This window comes from Trachypithecus francoisi, unplaced genomic scaffold, assembly GCF_009764315.1.
Source record: "Trachypithecus francoisi isolate TF-2019V2 unplaced genomic scaffold, Tfra_2.0 Lachesis_group13, whole genome shotgun sequence".
Lineage (NCBI taxonomy): Eukaryota > Metazoa > Chordata > Mammalia > Primates > Cercopithecidae > Trachypithecus > Trachypithecus francoisi.
In genome coordinates, this window is record NW_022681458.1 from 10,945,845 (window position 1) to 10,964,855 (window position 19,011).

Consider the following 19,011-nt stretch of genomic DNA (forward strand, 5'->3'; position numbering starts at 1 on the left):
TGGCCGGACACAGTGGCTCATGCCTATAATCCCAGCACTTTGAGAGGCCAAGGAGGGTGGATGTTTGAGACCAGCCTGGCCAATATGGTAAAACCCTATCTCTACTAAAAATACAAAAATTAACCGGGCATAGCGGTGCACGACTGTAGTCCCAGCTACCCGGAAGGCTGAGGTGAGGCAGGAGAATCGCTTGAACCTGGGAGGCGGAGGTTGCAGTGAGCCGAGGTTGTGCCATTGCACTCCCGCCTGGGTGTCTCAAATAAAAAAAAAAAAACTTACTATTTTTACATGTTGTATAATATTCCATTATCCCATTCAAATGGTTTTGATGCCCGTAAATTGCATTCAGTGCCTAACAGACCCTAACGTAGCCCTTTCTCTTGTACTCAGTGGCCCTTACTTTCCTAATTTCTCTATTTCTGATTAGAGAACTTTTCTGATTAACTGGAAAAAAAGGCAGTAAATTTCTGTTTCCCTTAATTCAAATGTGGACTAATAAACTGCCTTGTGCTGTTCTATGTCAGATACAGCTATTTCAGGTTTGACATATAGCTGCTTAAGAGTTTGACATTTGCCGGGCGCAGTGGCTCACATGCTTTGGGAGGCCAAGGCAGATGGATCACCTGAGGTCGGGAGTTCAAGACCAGCCTGACCAACATGGAGAAACCCCCTCTCTACTAAAAATACAAAATTAGCCGGGGTGGTGGCACATGCCCGTAATCCCAGCTACTCGGGAGGCTGAGGCAGGAGAATCGCTTGAACCCGGGAGGCGGAGGTTGTGGTGAGCTGAGATTCCGCCATTGCACTCCAGCCTGGGCAACAAGAGCGAAACTCTGTCACAAAAAAAAAAAAAAAAAGAGTTTGACATTTGACTTGTGAGTATACCATACAAAACCGCTGATTTTGTATTACCTCCTTCCTAAATAAAAGTAAAATAATAAACTGTCCCAGTGGGTTTGTAGGAAGTTTTTATCCCCTTCAATTCCTTTCTGGCACATGATGGACCTGATGATTTCCCCCATTTTTCTTTTAAGATTATATTTAATAAGCACTCATTAAATGGCAGCTATCATGTTCAGGTAAGGTTCTGAGAGCCTTACATGCCGTCCTCTAATAGTTAAATCCCAAAGTATAATATTGTCTCTAATTAAATGGAGAAACAAACTGAGACGAAGGCAAGTACTTACAGGTCTTACTAAGTGGCAGAGGCAGAATGTGAGCCTAGGTAGGAGATAGAGAGCAGTAAGCTCCTTGTGAGGAGGAATTGTCTTACTTGTCACTGTTTCTCAGCACCACTCAGTCTCAGCACCTCTCAGCGCTTTTGGGGAAGCTTAAAAGTTGTTCATTCCCACTTTAAAGATAGGCTTCTTTGAAGTCGTTGCTGTTTTTAGGTAGGCAAGAATGACTTCTGTTATACACAAGGGTGATTTCTATTTTGTTTTATCGTAGTGATTTAATGTATACTGCTCCTTACCACACTTGGTCCTGGGACCTAGTCATTTCTTTCTTTATGTGGTGTGTGTAATTCAGAACTGTAGCTCCAGATGTCAGTTCTTGCTTGTAGTCTGCAGGTCTGGATGCCATTACTTGTTTCATGCAGGGTACTCATTTTGTAACATTTCAGTTTATTTGTAAAATAGGACTAACAGGCAGTGGTTTATATGACTCCTTGTCACATCTAAATTTTACAAAATGAGTAAAGTACCTTGCAAATTGTGTTTATTACTGTAATTTACCTCCAAGTTAATGATCTGAAGCCAAACCAAGCCTTTTTTGAGGACAAACTCTAAATAAGTGCATAAGAAATTAGGGGGTACATACTGGACAAATGAGATTTACTTCTAAAAGCTTACTGTGCAGACATTGCTTTGCTTAAAGATAGGGATACATTCTGAGAAATTTATTGTTAGGCAGTTTTGTCATTAGGTGAAGATTGTAGAATGTACTTGGACAAACCTAGATAGTATAGCCAACTACACACCTAGGCTGTCTGGTACAGCCTGTTGCTCATACACTGCACACCTGCTCTAGACATAGCAACATGTTTGTTGCATACATGTTTGTAACGTACCTGTTTCTCTACCAAATACTGTAGGTAGTTGTAACAAAATGGTAAATATTTGTGTGTCTAAACATATCCAAACACAGAAAAATCACAGTAAAGATATGGTATTGTATAATCTTATGGCACCACCGTTGTATATCTGGTCAGTTGTTGAACAGAATGTCAGTAGTGCAATGTGTGGCTGTTTTGTTTTTTTGTTTTTTTGAGACAGGGTCTTCCTGTGATACCCAGACTGGAGTGCAGTAGTGTAATCACGGCCTACCACAGCCTCATCCTCCCAGGCTTAAGTAATCTTCCACCTCAGCCTTCTGAGTTGCTGGGACCACAGGTGTGCACTATCCTGCCTGGCTAATTTTTAAGTTTTTTATAGAGACAAGGACTGTATACCTGTGTTGCCTGGGCTGGCCTCAAACTTCTGGGATCAAGTGATTCTTCTGCCTTAGCCTCCCAGTAGTAGAGACTACAGGCATCCACAGCTGTGCCTGGCTTTATTTTTTTGCAGTTGATTTCTTTCGGTGTTCTAAAAGTTCTGTACCAGAGAAAGGATTGGATTTTTTAAAAATGTTTTGGGTTTTTTTTAAACTTTTGTGTGTGTATGATATTAAGAATTTAGCAAAAAAAATGAATTTCCAGCCAGGTGCAATGACCCACACCTGTAATCCCAGCACTTTGGGAGGCTGAGGCGGGCGGATCACGTGAGGTCATGAGTTCAAGACCAGCCTGGCCAATGTGGTGAAACCCCATCTCTACTAATAATACAAAAATTAGCCTGGTATAGTGGCAGGCGCCTATAATCCCAGCTACTCTGGAGGCCAAGGCAGGAGAATCACTTGAGCCCAGGAGGCGGAGGTTGCAGTGAGCCAAGATCATGCCACTGCACTCCAGTCAGGGCAACAGAGTAAGACTCTGTCTCAAAAAAAAAAAAAAAAGAAAAATTCCAAAATGTTTTTAGTTTAAGTTTTCCTTGAAGGAGTATTCTTTATATATACTTTAAGAATGAATTTTTAAATGTAAATATAAAACAACAACATACTTTTTTTTGTTGTTGTTGTTGAAATGGACTCTCACTGTTAGCCAGGCTGGAGTGCAGGAGTGCTATCTTGGCTCACTGCAACCTCTGCCTCCTGGGTTCAAGCAATTCTCCTGCCTCAGCCTCCCAAGTAGCTGGGATTACAGGCACGCACCACCACGCCCGGCTAATTTTTGTATTTTTAGTAGAGATGGGGTTTCACCATGTTGGCCAGGCTGGTCTCGAACTCATGACCTCATGTGAGCCACCGCACCCAGCCGGTTGTTTTTTGTTTTTTCTATGTGGTATTTGCATGTAGAGTTAAATACTTTTTCACATAAAATTCAAAAGTCATTTAACTTAAACAGTGAGTAAGTTGGTTGTACACTCAGCTGTGATCAAAGTTGTCATGAATTTGTTTTCAACTTTGAAGACATCCACTAGCCTTTTTGTTTTTCCTGTTAAAGTCATACATGTTCTCTATTTTATTTCAGTGCCTTAGGACTGAATGTCAAAGGTTTTATGTGAAAAATCTTGATTAGTTTTACAGAAATGAAGGTATGGCCATGGTTAGAAAAGAGTAGTATATTTCAGGATTTGATAGGGATATTAAATTGGATTTATAATTCTAGTTTCACACTAGGAAACTAGAATTTTGACCTGTGAAGATGGAATCTTTGAGTTCATATTTTGACCTGTGAAGATGGAATCTTTGAGTTCATGTTCACTACCGGCTATGAAAACATAACTTTTAGCAGTATAATAGTGTAATTCCCACTTGTGTTTTAAAAATTAAGTAATAGCATATGGTAGGCATAAGTAATTGGTCAAGTCAGTACAGAGTAATCTATAAGGAAAACATTCTGGAATTCATTGCATAGAGAAAACTTTTGGCCTCTGGGTTCTTAGCTTAAGCCAAAGAGGCATTAAACTTTTTTTGAAGTTGAGGTGGTGATATCTCTGAAGGGTATAGAACTGCTCAGTACCAGGATTCAGAAGACTGGTTCTTCAACAGATTACTTGGCACTTTCTTCATTTGGATTTGTCTGTAAGGTGTAAGGGGTTGAACTTGATCATCTCTGAGGGTCCCTTTCAGCTCTCTGGTTTTATTGATACCTGGCAGAGGGAGAGATCCTGTATCCATCATATGTTAATCTTTTATTTACTTTAAGGAAATTAAAGTTCCAACGTTTAACAGAGCCTGGCCTCTTTTTAAAAAGATGAATTTATGCTTTAACAGCAGGCAGTAATTTGATAAACAGCTTTCTTCTTACTTGCTCTTCTTCCTCTTAAATCTCAAGAGTTATCGGCAGATAGGCTGTTGGCTGATGTTGGTGCTGGTTGACCAGCACTGAAGATGTTGGGGAGCATTGTTAAGGTTACCTAGGTGACTGGGTCGAAACAACTACCTTGACTTAGTTTCATTTGAATAACTTAACACTCCATGACATACAGTAGGTGTTTAATAGCAGAAGTTGGGCAGGTGCCAACTACTAACCTTGTTTATAATACTATTGTTTGCTCTTTAAAGTGAGAGCAACAGTATCATCCTATTCTCCTGTATCTGTCCTTGCTGTTTGGGTCCAGGTGAAATGGTATTGAGATGATTGAAGTAGAGAAATTTCTAAAATGAATTTTGAAAAAGACTGGCCTTTTATTCTTTAATGTGCTGAAATTCTTGGTGTGTTGCAGTATACCCGAGAAAGCTCTTTTAAACTATGTCTCCAACTTTTGTGCCCAGTGAATGAAGATCTCAGGTTAGGGGACAGGCATTCATATTTTCACAGAACTTCCCAGGTGATTGACATGTTTACCCTTAATTGAAAACATTTCACTTTTGAAAATATTTTGCCGAAAATTAAGACTCATATTGACAGTGATTTTTATGGTGAAGCCTCTCCCAATATATTAGATTTTACTACAAATATTTTTATTCTTTTGAATAAATGTTTATAGTAATGATCATGTTTAACATGTACTGAGCACTTGCTATGTGATTGGCACTGTATTGAGTAGTTTACATGGGTTTTTATTTGATCTTCACAACTACTGTGTGAGTTCTTTATCCTCATTTGATTGTTTGATTGATTGAAGCACAGGGAATTATGTATGCAGACACTCATATATGCAAGATTATATACAACTTGTTAGTGTTAGAGTCAAGAATTGAACTTGGGCAGAGACAGTTTGGCTCAAGAGCTCTGTGCTTAAAGCTGTTAATCTTTATAAATTTATAAACAGTCTCAATGACAACAAAAATGATTCCTTTCATTCTAAACTCCGGATCCCCCAGTCCTTTCTCAAAGGCAGTCATTATTAACGAAGTATGTTTCATGTATCTTTCCATGAATTTTTAACATGTGGGCAGTATACAGAAATTTATATACAAGTCTTTGTATACATACACACAAATGAGAGTTTCATATTTTTCCATATCAGTACGTGTAAGTTTAACCTTTTCTTCTCTCTCTGCCTGCCTCTCTTCTAATGTTTAATTGTATTTATTTTTTCTTTCTGAAACTGACTATCCTTAAATTAGTAATTCGAACTTTCTAATTAAAGTTTATTATATTAATTTGGAAATATGTGATGTCTTTTTCTGCTGAATTGTATCAACAGTGTAACCCAAAAGAAAACCTACTTTCTTACTACAGTACAAGGAATCTCTAAAACAAAATCGAGTACAGTAATAGATTTAATTATGATTAATTTGCATTCTCTTTGGCACCAGTTTCTGTAATGTCATATGTTCATTCTCTTTCCCAGTAAATAGAAGTAACGAGAGAACTCCACTTCAAATTTGACTGCAGGCTTACAAAACATAGTGAAAGATTTTATTTGCACATGTTGTAATTCTATGATTGTAATGTTGGCTTGTTTTATCAGTTAAACTAATTTTCTTTTTTTTTTTGAGACGGAGTCTAGCTCTGTCGCCCAGGCTGGAGTGCAGTGGCCAGATCTCAGCTAACTGCAAGCTCCGCCTCCCGGGTTTTACGCCATTCTCCTGCCTCAGCCTCCCGAGTAGCTGGGACTACAGGCGCCCACCACCTCGCCCGGCTAGTTTTTGTATTTTTTAGTAGAGATGGGATTTCACCGTGTTAGCCAGGATGGTCTCGATCTCCTGACCTCGTGATCCGCCCATCTCAGCCTCCCAAAGTGCTGGGATTACAGGCTTGAGCCACCGCGCCCGGCCAGTTAAACTAATTTTCTGAATGTCGTATTTTATCTGTACAATAATTTCTTATAGAAAGTTCAATTTGGTTAAGAACTGTTTTGAGCTAAATTGTTAAACTTATAAAAATACTTTCACAATTTCTTGTTGCTGTGCAACTCTGTTGAGGTAGGTAACGTACTGGTTTTAAAGAAGAGTGAATTAAATGTAGAGATTATTTTATCCAAGGTCACGGCCAGCAGAGCTGCTGTTGAAAATCCAAAATATCTGGGAACATTGCTCAGTTTACTCTATTTAAGCTGTTTTCTCCTCATCTTTTCATTAAGATACCACAGTTTTACAATTTTTGTTTTGTTTTGTTTTGTTTTGTTTTGAGATGGAGTCTCTCTCTGTCACCCAGGCTGGAATCCAGTGGCATGATCTGGGCTCACTGCAACCCCTGCCTCCCAGGTTCAAGCCATTCTCCTGCCTCAGCCTCCCGAGTTGCTGGGTTTACAAGTGTGTGCCACCACACCCGGCTAATTTTTGTATTTTTTATACAGACGGGGTTTCACCATATTGGCCAGGCTGGTGTCAAACTACTGACCTCAGGTGATCCTCCCACCTCAGCCTCCCAAAATGCTGGGATTACAGATGTGAGCCACTCCACCCGGCCACAGTTTTGTTTGTATTTATTTTTTCATTTGTTATTCCCAACAATACTGTGAAGAAGACACAACATGTTGTTAATTCTGTGTCTGAGGAATCCTAGGCTTAGAGGCTGTGATTTGTACAAAGGCAAACTTCTAAACCTGTTCTGTCACAGGACTTGAGCCATCATCTTTTGACTTCAGGTGTAGTGCCTGTTTCTGCACAGTACTAGAATGTGGAAACGAAGACATTTCTACCTGTGCTGTGTTTTCTTTGAATTGAGAATTATCTGGCTATTCCGTGAAATCTAAGTTAATTTTATATGCTGAGTACTGGACCACATGCCTTGAATATGTTATACCTTGATATTTTGTAACACATTCATCAGTCAGAGTTCACAGTTCAATGAGACATTACAGCATGGGTGAAGGCTGTAAAATCAGATAGTTCGCAGAAAATTCCAACGTCACTGTAAGTTCCCCTCATTTCTTGCCCATATTGTATTTTGTACATCTGATAAATTTTGTTTATTTTTTTCTTTTAGTGAATGGTAGTGTCTAGAAAGGGTATGTCCCTTCAAGAGAGAGGTGCCAATGTCCAACCGGCCTAATAACAATCCAGGGGGGTCACTGCGACGTTCACAGAGGAACACTGCCGGGGCCCAACCACAAGACGACTCAATAGGAGGAAGGTATGTATTTCATGGTAATTTGAGATGGAATTGGGAATACAAGAAAAAATATTTTTAAGCCTCATTGTGAGGTCCAAAACTTGAATGGTTCATTGCATATGGGTAATTTTTCCTGATTTGTGAGCCAAGTACTTAAAAGCAAACTGGAATCCAAAGCAGTTCCTAATTTTTTCCGCAGATATGCTAGACTCAAAGAAGTAGTTCATAGCCACTGACATGTTCAGACACCTGATTTAACATATGGTGTGTCATGTTTTGTTTGCCCTTTCTCTTCACTTCCTGAAACGTATATTACAACACATCTTTCACCATTCGTGGTCCTTTTCCTTGTGTGTTGACTTAATGATACTTTATTGAAAAGAAGCCTCACTTGTTTTAAGAACTTGAGTTTTGATGCTCAGCTTTTGAGCTTTTGTCCTCATCATGCCTTTTGGCAACATAGATATTAACAGGGTAGTGAGGCACTCTGACTTTGTTAGTGAACAAGTTGTCTTATGTTTTTAGTGGTCTGGTCTTTCTTTTTATTTGAAGTAGTTACATAAGAAGTAGTGTGAAGAATCAGATCAGGTGCATTTTCTTGAATGTAGTACTCCAAGTCTGATTTAGCCAAGGTTTGTCATTCCATGTAAAAAATACTCAGAACTTCTCTTGCAAGGCCTAGTTCTCTAATTTTGGGACTAACATTGATTATGTTTAGCTTAATTGATTATGTTTTTACTGGTTAAATTTTTTTGTTTCTGAGAGTCTCATCACTCTGTTACCCAGGCTGGAGTGCAGTGGCACTATTTCAGCTCACTGCGATCTCTGCTTCTGAGGCTTAAAAATCCTCCCACCTCAGCCTCCCCAGTAGCTGGGACTACAGGTGTGCACTACTGCACCCGGCTAATGTTTTTTGAGACATAGAGACGAGATTTCACCACGTTGGTCAGACTGGTCTCAAACTCCTGACCTCAGGTGATTCACCCGCCTCGGCCTCCCAAAGTGCTGGAATTATAGGCGTGAGTCACTGCGCTCAGCCGCTAAATTCTAATAGGATTATCTCCTACAGCCATTTGAGGCCATAACCATGAATACATATTATCTAGTAAATTATTTCAAAAATTTTTAATGTCAAATGTAAAGAATAAATCAAAGCACATCATGCTGATGTCAGACTATTTAAGTGGGTAAGCATAGGGACTTTGGACTAGGGCAGCTTTCTTTGTGTGTGATTTCGTTTTTTCTTTTCTTTTTATTTTTGAGACAGAGTTTCTGTAGCCCAGGCTGGAGTGCAGTGGCACGATCTTGGCTCACTGCAACCTCCGCCTCCCGGGTTCAAGCGAATTCTCCTGCCTCAGCCTCCCAAGTAGCTGGGATTTCAGGCACGCACCATCACACCCTGATAATTTCTGTATTTTTAGTAGAGATGGTGTTTCACCATGTTGGTCAGGCTGATCTCGGACTCCTGACCTCAGGTGATCCGCCGGCCTTGGCCGCTCAGAGTGCTGCGATTATAGGTATGAGCCACCACGCCCAGCCTTTGTGTGTGATTTCTGCCTCTGCCATTGTGTCTTTTGTTAAGAGTTTCAGGAAACCTCAGTGTCTTAGTCCACAGAGTGGTGATAGCTATTTGATAGGATTATTGGTAAACTTCAGTATTTTAGCATGTTAAGCTCTTACCACTTATACTTAGTATATAGAGCTCTGTTCTGAAAATTTTTGCTCTTTTACATTCAGGTTATTCTTTGGAGCAGCCACACTCAGCTTTATGTGGCTTATTTTATTTTATTTTATTTATTTTTTTTGAAGTGGAGTTTTGCTCTTGTTGCCCAGGCTGGAGTGCAGTGACGTGATCTCAGCTTACCGCAACCTCCGCCTCCCAGGTTCAAGCAGTTCTCCTGCCTCAGCCTCCCAAGTAGCTGGTATTACAGACATGCACCACCCATGCCCGGCTACTTTTGTATTTTTAGTAGAGATGGGGTTTCTCAGTGTTGAGGCTGGTCTCGAACTCTAGACCTCAGGTGATCTGCCCGCCTTGGCCTCCCAAAGTGCTGGGATTACAGGCGTGAGCCACCGCACCCGGCCTACGTGGCTGATTTTAAAATATTATTCTTCCTGTAATAAAGTGTTACATGTTCATTTTAGATTATTTTGAATATATAGAAAACTAAAAAGAAAACGTAATTACACACTTATAAGGTGTGCTGTTGACATTGGATACTATTGACATTTCTTCTGTCTTTTAAAAACTGCATGTAGATGTATATATATGTATGTGTGCGTATAAGTAACTTGTACCTTTTGAACAACTGAGGTTTTATGCACGGTAGTTCTCAGGTTGCACTGGGACTCTTGCATGTGAAATGACAATCATTTTGGGCTATCAACAGCGCATTGCTTCTAAAATCCAGTGTTTCAGCATGGTCATTTTTTCTATATATCAGTGTTACAAATTGATTTTTTGAGACGGAGTTACTCAGGCTGGAGTGCAGTGCTGTGATCTCGGCTCACTACAACCTCTGCCCTCCGGGTTCAAGTGATTCTCTTGCCTCAGCCTCCCCATAGTAGCTGGGATTACAGGCGCCTGCCACTGCGCCAGGCTAATTTTTGTAGTTTTAGTAGAGACAAGGTTTCACCATCTTTAGCCAGGCTGGTCTTGAACTCCTGATCCAACCGGCTTGGCCTCCCAAAGTGCTGGGATTATAGGCGTGAGGCACCGCACCTGGCCTAAGAAATTTTTTAAATTGTATTATGTTGTTATTTTATTTTTAGAGACAGAGTCTCACTCTATGGTCCTGGTTCTAGTGCAGCGATGCAGACATAGCTCACTGCATCGCAAGTAGTTGAGACTACAGGCGCCTGCCAGTATGCCCAGCTGTATATTTAGGTTGGTGCAAAAGTAATTGCGGTTTTTGCCATTTTTTTTTTTTTTAAATGGCAAAAATCGCAATTACTTTTGCACCAACATAGTATGTATTTTAAAAAATGAGTAAGACTGAACATCGTGGCTCATGACTGTAATCTCAGTACTTGAGGACGCTGAAGTGGGATGATCACTTGTGGCCAGGAGTTCGAGACCAGCCTGGGCAACATAGCAATACACATCATGTGTCATCAGAAGACACATGTAGGAATTTTCTGTTTCTACAAAAAATAAATTAGCTGGACACACTGGAACACATTGATATTTCTACCTACATAGGAGGCTGATGTGGGAGGATCGCTTGAGCCTAGGAGTTCAGGGTTTCAGTGACCTATGACTGGGCAGGCCACTGCATTCCAGCCTGGGGGACAGAGCAATACCCTGTCTCAAAATAAATAAATAATAAAGTAGTGGGACATAAATGGAAGTGGTTAATACTAGCGATTAAGATGTGTTGGTTTAAGTAGCTCAAAGTTGTAACAGAGATGGAACTCGATTAGATTTGTAGAATGACAAATCTTGTTGTAGTTCATGTAGTTTAAGCCAGGCAATAATATGCTCAATTGTGAAGGGTGTGATCAGGACATAGAAATTTAGAGCTTTAGCCAAAACATCTTACTAGTTTTAAGAATGCAAATGAGATGAGAAGATGCTGGCTCTTTTAAATATCATTTTGCCTTCTTAGCTTGATTCTTTTGCTCATAACAAAATCTCAAGACTGGGAGGAACTTTGAAGACCTTGTTGTCAACCCTCAAGTTGATATTTTTTGTTGTTGTTGTTGAGATGGAGTTTTGCTCTTGTCACACAGGCTGGAGTGCAGTGGCATGATCTCGGCTCACTGCAACCTCCGCCTCGCGGGTTCTAGCGTTTCTCCTGCCTCAGCCTCCTGAATAGCTGGGATTATAGGCATGGGCCACCACACCTGGCTAATGTTTGTATTTTTAGTAAAGATGAGGTTTCACCATGTTGGCCAGGCTGGTCTTGAACTCCTGACCTCAGTTGATCCACCCACTTCAGCCTCCCAAAGTGCTGGGATTACAGGCATGATCCACTGCATCTGACCCGGATTGACTTTTGAAACCCCTATAGAGTGTACTATTCTGGCAGTTGTTTAAACTCTCAGAAACCTTTCCAGGGATTTTTGGGAGTCAGAGGATTGGGATTAATTGGGAGAAAATGATTACAACTATATATTTATTCTCTCCAAGTGACTCGGTTAGCTTTTCTAAGTAAAATGCTGTCATCGTAGCCTTCATTTCCTGAAGATGGTGGACTTGCCCCATAAAGGTATTCACAGTGATACAGTGATTCAACTAATGATAATAGTAGCAGTTACACAACAGCATTAATGGAGCAAGTTTAAAAAATGATTACACATTCTTTCAATTGAAACTCAGAAACTCTGCAGTAAATATGTAATCTCTCTTAAAAATGTGGAAGCTTGCTCAACTTTATACAGCTATTGTGTTGTCAGGACTTGATTCCAGACCTCTTGACTGTAAAGTCAGTGAATCTTTTCATTATGCCATACTGTTTCACTGCAGACCGCTGGATCCCTATGATGAGGGACTTAGAAGAGGGTATCAACTTTAGTTTAGAATTTAGTAGCAGTTTTCCCTCCTAGGATTTGTGCTAGGATTCATTTTGGACCCACTGTTTTCTTCTAAACCTCTGCATTAAGCTGTCTTCTTTGTGTAACCTCCTTCCCGTGACCTCGTGTGCCTTTCTTCCAAATCAAGATAGCTTCTTTTTAAAAATAGTTTAAATTCATTCTTAAGATAAATGAAAATAGAGTCTGAGGATATATTTAATCTCTCCTAATTTTACCTCTGCTCTCCTTTTCACCCATCCTTCATCACTATCCACAGTCGAACTAGATATCTTATTCTTCTTCTATTGTTTTCCTTTCCCCCCTTTCCTCTCTAATTTTTTTTATTGTAGCTGACCTGTTCCCCTCTTTCCTGTTCTCTTTTTCTTCTATAGGAAATCACTCCCTTCCACTGCTTCTCTGTTGGGTTGCTCACAGGGATACTACCTAGCCTTTTCCAGTTGTAGTGCAGGTATTTGTAGGCTGCTACCTCCCTCTTGGCAATGCAGTAGCGTTTTTATTATACCATGTGCTTTTTCTTGTTTTTCTCAAGTGGCAGTGGTAGGATTGAATTTAATTTTATAGCAACTTTAAGATCGCTTTAGTGGTAGTTGTCTTCAATGTTGATTTTATTATATAAATGCATGTACAGTGCATATTGAGAATAGAAAATTGGGACACTTCAGGAAAATTCAAGAAAATAATTTTAATCCTACCACTCAGAGATAACCATGGTTAATATTTCTGTTCTATGTTCTTAGAGTCTTTTCTGTACGTGTAGCTTCTTTTTGTTTTTTCAAAATTCCACATTCAGAGATCAATATATGTATACTTGCAACATACAAATAATAGGGATGATGTTATCACTAGATGTATTTTCTGGAATTCTGTAACATTCTTCCATGAGGTAATTTAAAGTGGCTTCGTGATTTTCTTTAATATAAAAGCCCATGATTTAAATTTGGGCCTCTAGGGTTTTTCCTCAGATTTTTGCTCTAAAAAATATTGCTTGTGCCTATCATACTTGAATGTGAGCTGGTTTTATCAAGTCAAATTCATGAAACGGGTTTACAGAATCTAAGGGTATGAATATTTTGAAGACTTTTAACAGATTGCTAAATCTGTTAAATCTTTCAGAAATCTTGGGCCAATTTAATACTTCTGCTAATACTTCTTGAGAGTGCTCATTTTGCCAAATCCTAGTCAATAGAGCGTACCCTTTTTAAAAAGAAAAGTTTGTGGGGAAAAAGAATTCCTTAATTTAAAGTTAGCATTTCTTTGTTTACTATAGAGTGGAAAAATTTGCTTCGTGGCCATTTGCATTTATTTTCTGAGCTGTTTGTTAGTGTCTTTTGTCTAATTTTGGAGATACTTACTGTTTTGTCAGGGCCCTTTATGTGGAAGGTATTGATTAACATGGACAATTTTTTTTTCTTTTTTTTTTATGGTTTATTTTAATTTCTACAACATTTTAAAATTTAATAATTAAGTCTACCAATTTGGTTTTTCTTCCTTTGCCTTCTCCGTGCTAAGAATAAATTTTTCCTCTGTTATGGGTCCATTTTTACATTTGACTAGAATCTGTCTGAAATTTTTGAATGATGAAAGGAAATGCTTGTATACAGTTGCCTACTTCTCACCCCATCAAAAAATTTGCCTGCAAAGTTTTAATAATTATGTATTACTCAGCAAAAACTCAGTTGTGAGACATATAGGATATAGCCTTCTATTTATTATTTTTCTTTACATTTTTAGAGCAGATTTTTTTAACCCCCCACTGATTATATAGAAAGAAATAGAGTTGTGTTTTCACTTAAAAAAAACTTATTTCAAAGGATTGGGATACGGAAAAGTACAAAAAGAAAATAAGAACCATTCAGAGAAAAGTCTGTGTTAACGTTTTATTTTTTATCTGTACACTTTGGCATGTAGCTGATCATACTGTGTGTACAGTTTGGTATCCTGCTCTTTTCTCTCAATACCCTAACGTTAACATTGCCCATGTCATTGTGATATTTTGGTAATCATTTACAGATGGCGTCCACATAATCCACTGAATGAATATACAGTATTTTCCATGGCTACTTTTTTCAGTTTTTGGATAATTAGGTAGGTGTAGGGGAAAATTTTTTTGCTTATGCTCCAAATGTTCACATTTCAGATACCTCTTCAGGAAAGGTTCCCTGAAGTGAAGTTGTTTGGTGCAGGGGAGTTTTTTGCGAATAACTTTGTTGTGCATTAATTTTTTACTTCCTGTTTACATTATCACCATCAGGGGAAAGAGTGCTTTTTCTCGTTCTAGTCACATTATCTGCATTTTGTATTTTTCTGCTAATTTGATAAAGAAGAAAACGCTTATTCTTGTTTTATTGCTGTTTCTCTAGTAATGAGGTCACCTTGAAAAAGTAGGTTTAAAGAATGAGTCTGGCTAAGAATAATTTTTGATGTAGTCTCCTCTTCTGTTACTTTGTTGTTGTTGTTGTTGTTAATCTCCCTTTGTACCACTGTACAGGAGAACTGACTTTTTAATTGGTTTGGCTAATACTTACCAGTTTTACCAGTGTAAAATCTACAGTCCTAGTCTGTAAAGGTTGACTTGGAGAAGTATAAGTCAGTCTCAAAGAAGCTTTAAAACAGTTGGCAAGACAGGAATTACCCATTAGAAGATAAATGACATGTACTGGTAAGAAAAGAAGACTTGAGTCTTGTAAGTCCTGTAAGTTTATAGGGATAGTTAGGAGTTTATAGAAGGTGCAGAGTTTAACAGACTCTTAAAAGACAGGAAGATTTTTGAGTAAGGGGATATTTTTGACAACTTTGTGTTTGTATTTTGGTTCGTTTCTTTCTTTTTAAGGATAGAATCATTTTATATACTGTAATGTGACTTGCTATCTTCATTAACTGTGTCATATGCATTTTTTTCTTTATTTTTTTTTGGAGACAGAGTCTTGCTCTGTTGCCCAGGCTGGAGTGCAGTGGTGGGATCTCAGCTCACTGCAACCTCTGCCTCCCGAGTTCAAGCAGTTCTTTTGCTTCAGCCTTCGGAGCAGCTGGGACTATAGGTGCCCGCCACCACACCTGGCTAATTTTTGTCTTTTTAGTAGAGACAGGGTTTCACTTTGTTGGCCAGGCTGGTCTCACATTCCTGGGCTCAAGTGATCTGCCCCTCTCAGCCTCCCAGAGTGCTGGGATTACAGGCATGAGCCCCCACACCCAGACTCTTCTTTTTTAAAATAGAGATGGGGTCTCGCTATGTTGCCCAGACTGGTCTTAAGCTCCTGGCCTGAAACAGTCCTCCCGCCTTGGCCTGCCAAAGTGCTGGGATTACAGGGATGAGCTACTGCACCTGGCCTTAATGTAGGCTTTATTTTTTTAAACAATATCTGTCATTAAAACTATATTATCAGTTTTAATGTCTGCATAATTTTCTGTTATGTGGATATATCAATTATGTGTATATATAATCACTTCTCTTTCATCATTTGGTTTCAGGATTTTGCCATAGCAAATGATGCCGCACCTGAACATTCTCATTATCATTGTGAACTTGTACTGGTACTTCTCTAAGCTAGGTTATTGCAAGTGGAATTGCTGGGTTGAGTATGTTTTCAGATATTTACTCTTGTAGAAAATTGTCTTCTATAAGACTGCTTTCGTTTGCATATAATTATAAGTTGATTATACTAGGATTGTTGATTTTCCTTACTAATATTTAGTTTTTATATTTTCTAATTTCAAATTGTATTAGGCTTCAGCATTGCTGTAAAGGAATACCTGAGACTGGGTAATTTATAAAGAAAAGAGGTTTAATTGGCTCATGGTTCTGCAGGCTGTACAGAAAGTGTGGTGCTGGCATCTGCTTCTGGTGAGGGCCTCAGGGAGCTTAAAATCATGGCAGAAAGCAAAGCCAGAATATCACATGGCAAGAGTGGGAGCAAGGGGTGGGGAGGGGGGCAGGCACACACTTCTAAACAACCAGATCTCAAGTGAACTCAGAGCAAGAATTCATTCACCACCAAGGGGACTGGCATTAAGCCATTCATGAGGGATCTATCCACCCAGTGATTCAAACACCTCCCACCAGGCCCTATCTCCAGCGTTTCAACATGAGATTTGGATGGGACAAACATCTAAACCATATTACTAATGTCTTTTGGGAAGAAGCCATTCTTACGTTTGGATTAGGATCTCTTTTTTCTTTTGACAGTGTCTTGCTCTATTGCCCAGGCTGAAGTGCAGTGGTGTGACCTTGACTCACTGCAACCTCTATCTCTTGGGCTTAGGTGATCCTCCTGCCTCAACCTTCTCTTGCCTCAGCCTCCCGAGTAGCTGGAACTACAGGTGTGCGCCACCATGCCTGCCTAATTTTGTATTTTTAGTAGAGACAGAGTTCCACCACATTGGCCAGGCTGAGCTCAAGTGATCCTCCCCGTCAGCCTTCTGTAGTGCTGGGATTACAGGTGTGAGCCACCGCACCTAGCTGGATTGGGATATTTTCTAGGGAAATAATGAAGCCACACTCAAGAATGACTCAGGACAAGCTGTCAGTGTACCCAATCAACTTAACTTTCCTTTTCTTGATTTTTGAAAGAAGTATACTGCAAAAAAAAAAAAAGATAAAATGCCAAACTTAATTCATATCTACTGGTTTCAGAGACTAAAACTTGATACTTTCTCTATTCTTAACTACTTAAAATACCTTGCAATTTCTTTCTTTAGTAATTTTGATCATGCCATTTTCCTTTTAAAATGCTTGCCTTCTGCATTTTAGACCTTACCTTACTGAAATTCTGCCGGTCTTTCAAGATCATTCAAAAGTTTCCACATTGATGTAGTTTATACTCTTTTCCAGTCTTAGAAATCCTGTACAGATCCCAAAGCATTGTAACACTTTGGGGATCCCCAGGAACTACAGACTCAGTATCTGTCTGGCTGCTTCCTCTCTGTTCATCTGTCCTTATTATGTCACTGCTTCTTCCTACCGTGTCATGTCCATCCAGGCAGATCTCACCATCTCTTTGCACACCACGTTTATTTCTTTCCCTGTGCCTTAAAGCTCAACTTTTAGGCCTCTCATCTTCTTAAGCTAGATCGAGCCCTCTTTCATTTTGAATTATTAAAAAGATTATACCGTTTTCAGGGAGGTGGCAATAAATAATGTTCTTCATGGTTTTTGTTCTGCACGACACCTCTCCTTAAAACAGTAGTAGTCTTGTGGAATGGCTTCCCGTGCGTTTATGGGTAGTTACTCTGCTCTAATACAGTTGTACTCCGATCCTGTTAGCTATTCCGTAGCCTTTGGCGAAAGCTAGGGGAATCGACAGCACTCCCTCTTTCTGAGCACAGTGATAAACCTCATGTGGTCACATGATCAAGATGAGACAAGTTGGAAGATTTAGCTTTTTTCTTTCTGGTGACAAAGATGGGAAGATATGCGTCTGAAGCTGCCAACTGCTGTGTACATGCCTTATGGAGGAAGATGGACAGGCGGAAAAGAGCAAAGAGTATATGTGTACTAACGTTTTGGCAAGTTTAAATTCCTTAGTAGTTCTTTAAAGTTTTGTTGACTCTTAGCCTTTTCTAGGATTAATTATTCCACTGTTGTTCTGATTCTGGAGATAATGCATGTGTTATTTTAATAATGCCTCTTTTGGCATTTTAGAGTTCTGCCTTAACACATCATCAGTGTCAGATTGTATTCATTCATTTGTAGAACACCACGTTAGTAAGCACCATGCTCTATAGTAGTTATAGAAATGAGGGTAGGGTAGGGTTTTTCTTTTCCTCCCAGGGAAAGAACCCAGAAAGCAACCCAGCTCGGTAGGGGAAATGGGGATACAGGTTGTTATTAGAGTCAGATGAGAAACATTTCTAGAGATGACCTCATTGATCTGGGCTCTGAGGCTGAAGCAACAGTTGCAAAGCAGGTGTGGTATATGTCAACTATATTTGTCTTTGACATGTGGACTTATTAATTCCTTTCACAGTCTGGGTTTTATTTTGAATTTTTGTGTGTCATGTTAATTTGCTGGTAAGTGGTAGGTGTTCAACAATTACTAGTATGGGTTAGAAAAGGATATTTGTTTCCTTGGAATTTCTGGGCATAGAAATGTGACTTTCTCTTTTCCTGAAATGATGAAAACGTGATTGGAGTAAGGAAGGGTTGAAATAGAGCATAATTAAAATGGGCTATGTAGCAAGGTGGGCTAGATGATACTACAGGAAAAAAACATCTCCTAGATATTAGTAGTTATAATCTAGCCACTAAAAAAGTTGTCTGTCCGGGTCAGCGGTGAGCTCTGCTCCCATGTCTGCACATTCAGATATTCAGATACCTTGATGTGTGAACTGTACTCTTGGCTCTCCAGAACTTCCCCCAGCAGTGATTCACTTGTATTCACATTCCCTTGGCTGAAGTAAGTCACATGACTGTACATACTTCCAAGTGGTTGGACAAGTACCATCCTACCTTGCATCTGAAAAAAGGAAAAATAGAATATTCTTGAGATGTGGCTATCATAGGATGTTTATACGTTATTTTGCATTCTTATTTGCATCTCTATGATAGTTTGTTTACCTAAAGCCTACTTAGTGAACCTTGGCCACTGGTCCCGTGTGTTTTCTTCATTCTTCTGTTGAACCAGTGTGAGTGCTTTCCTTTTATATTCTTTAATTCTTTTCTCTTTCCTGTCTCTTTTTTATCCTCTCATTTGTTCAGTCAGAAGCAAGTTCAAACTGATGCTTGTTTGGGAAGAGGAGGAGAGTGTTATGGGGAGACATGATGTGGTGCAGAAATAATTTAATGCCTCTTATGACTGAATTTGAGCCACTTGTTAAAAGTGTTTATACTAGAATTGGTTGGGCATGGTGTCTCATGCCTGTAATCTCAGTACTTTGGGAGGCTGAAGCAGGCAGATCGTTTGAGCCCAGGAGTTCAAGACCAGCCTGGGCAA

The 19,011-nt window shown here is 39.4% G+C and overlaps 1 protein-coding gene across 25 annotated transcripts in view; it reads left to right on the plus strand.

The window, feature by feature from the left end:
- The window catches only part of TRIP12 (thyroid hormone receptor interactor 12), a 155,556-nt gene that overhangs the window by 37,042 nt on the left and 99,503 nt on the right, over positions 1–19,011 (plus strand). For all 25 annotated transcript variants that reach the window (XR_004441540.1, XM_033229946.1, XM_033229942.1 and 22 more), the window contains exon 2: positions 7,421–7,567. Coding sequence is in view for 24 of the 25 variants with exons in the window: in XM_033229946.1 (XP_033085837.1) it covers positions 7,470–7,567 (98 nt within the window). In the remaining variant the exon portion in view is untranslated. The remainder of the gene's footprint in view (positions 1–7,420; positions 7,568–19,011) is intronic.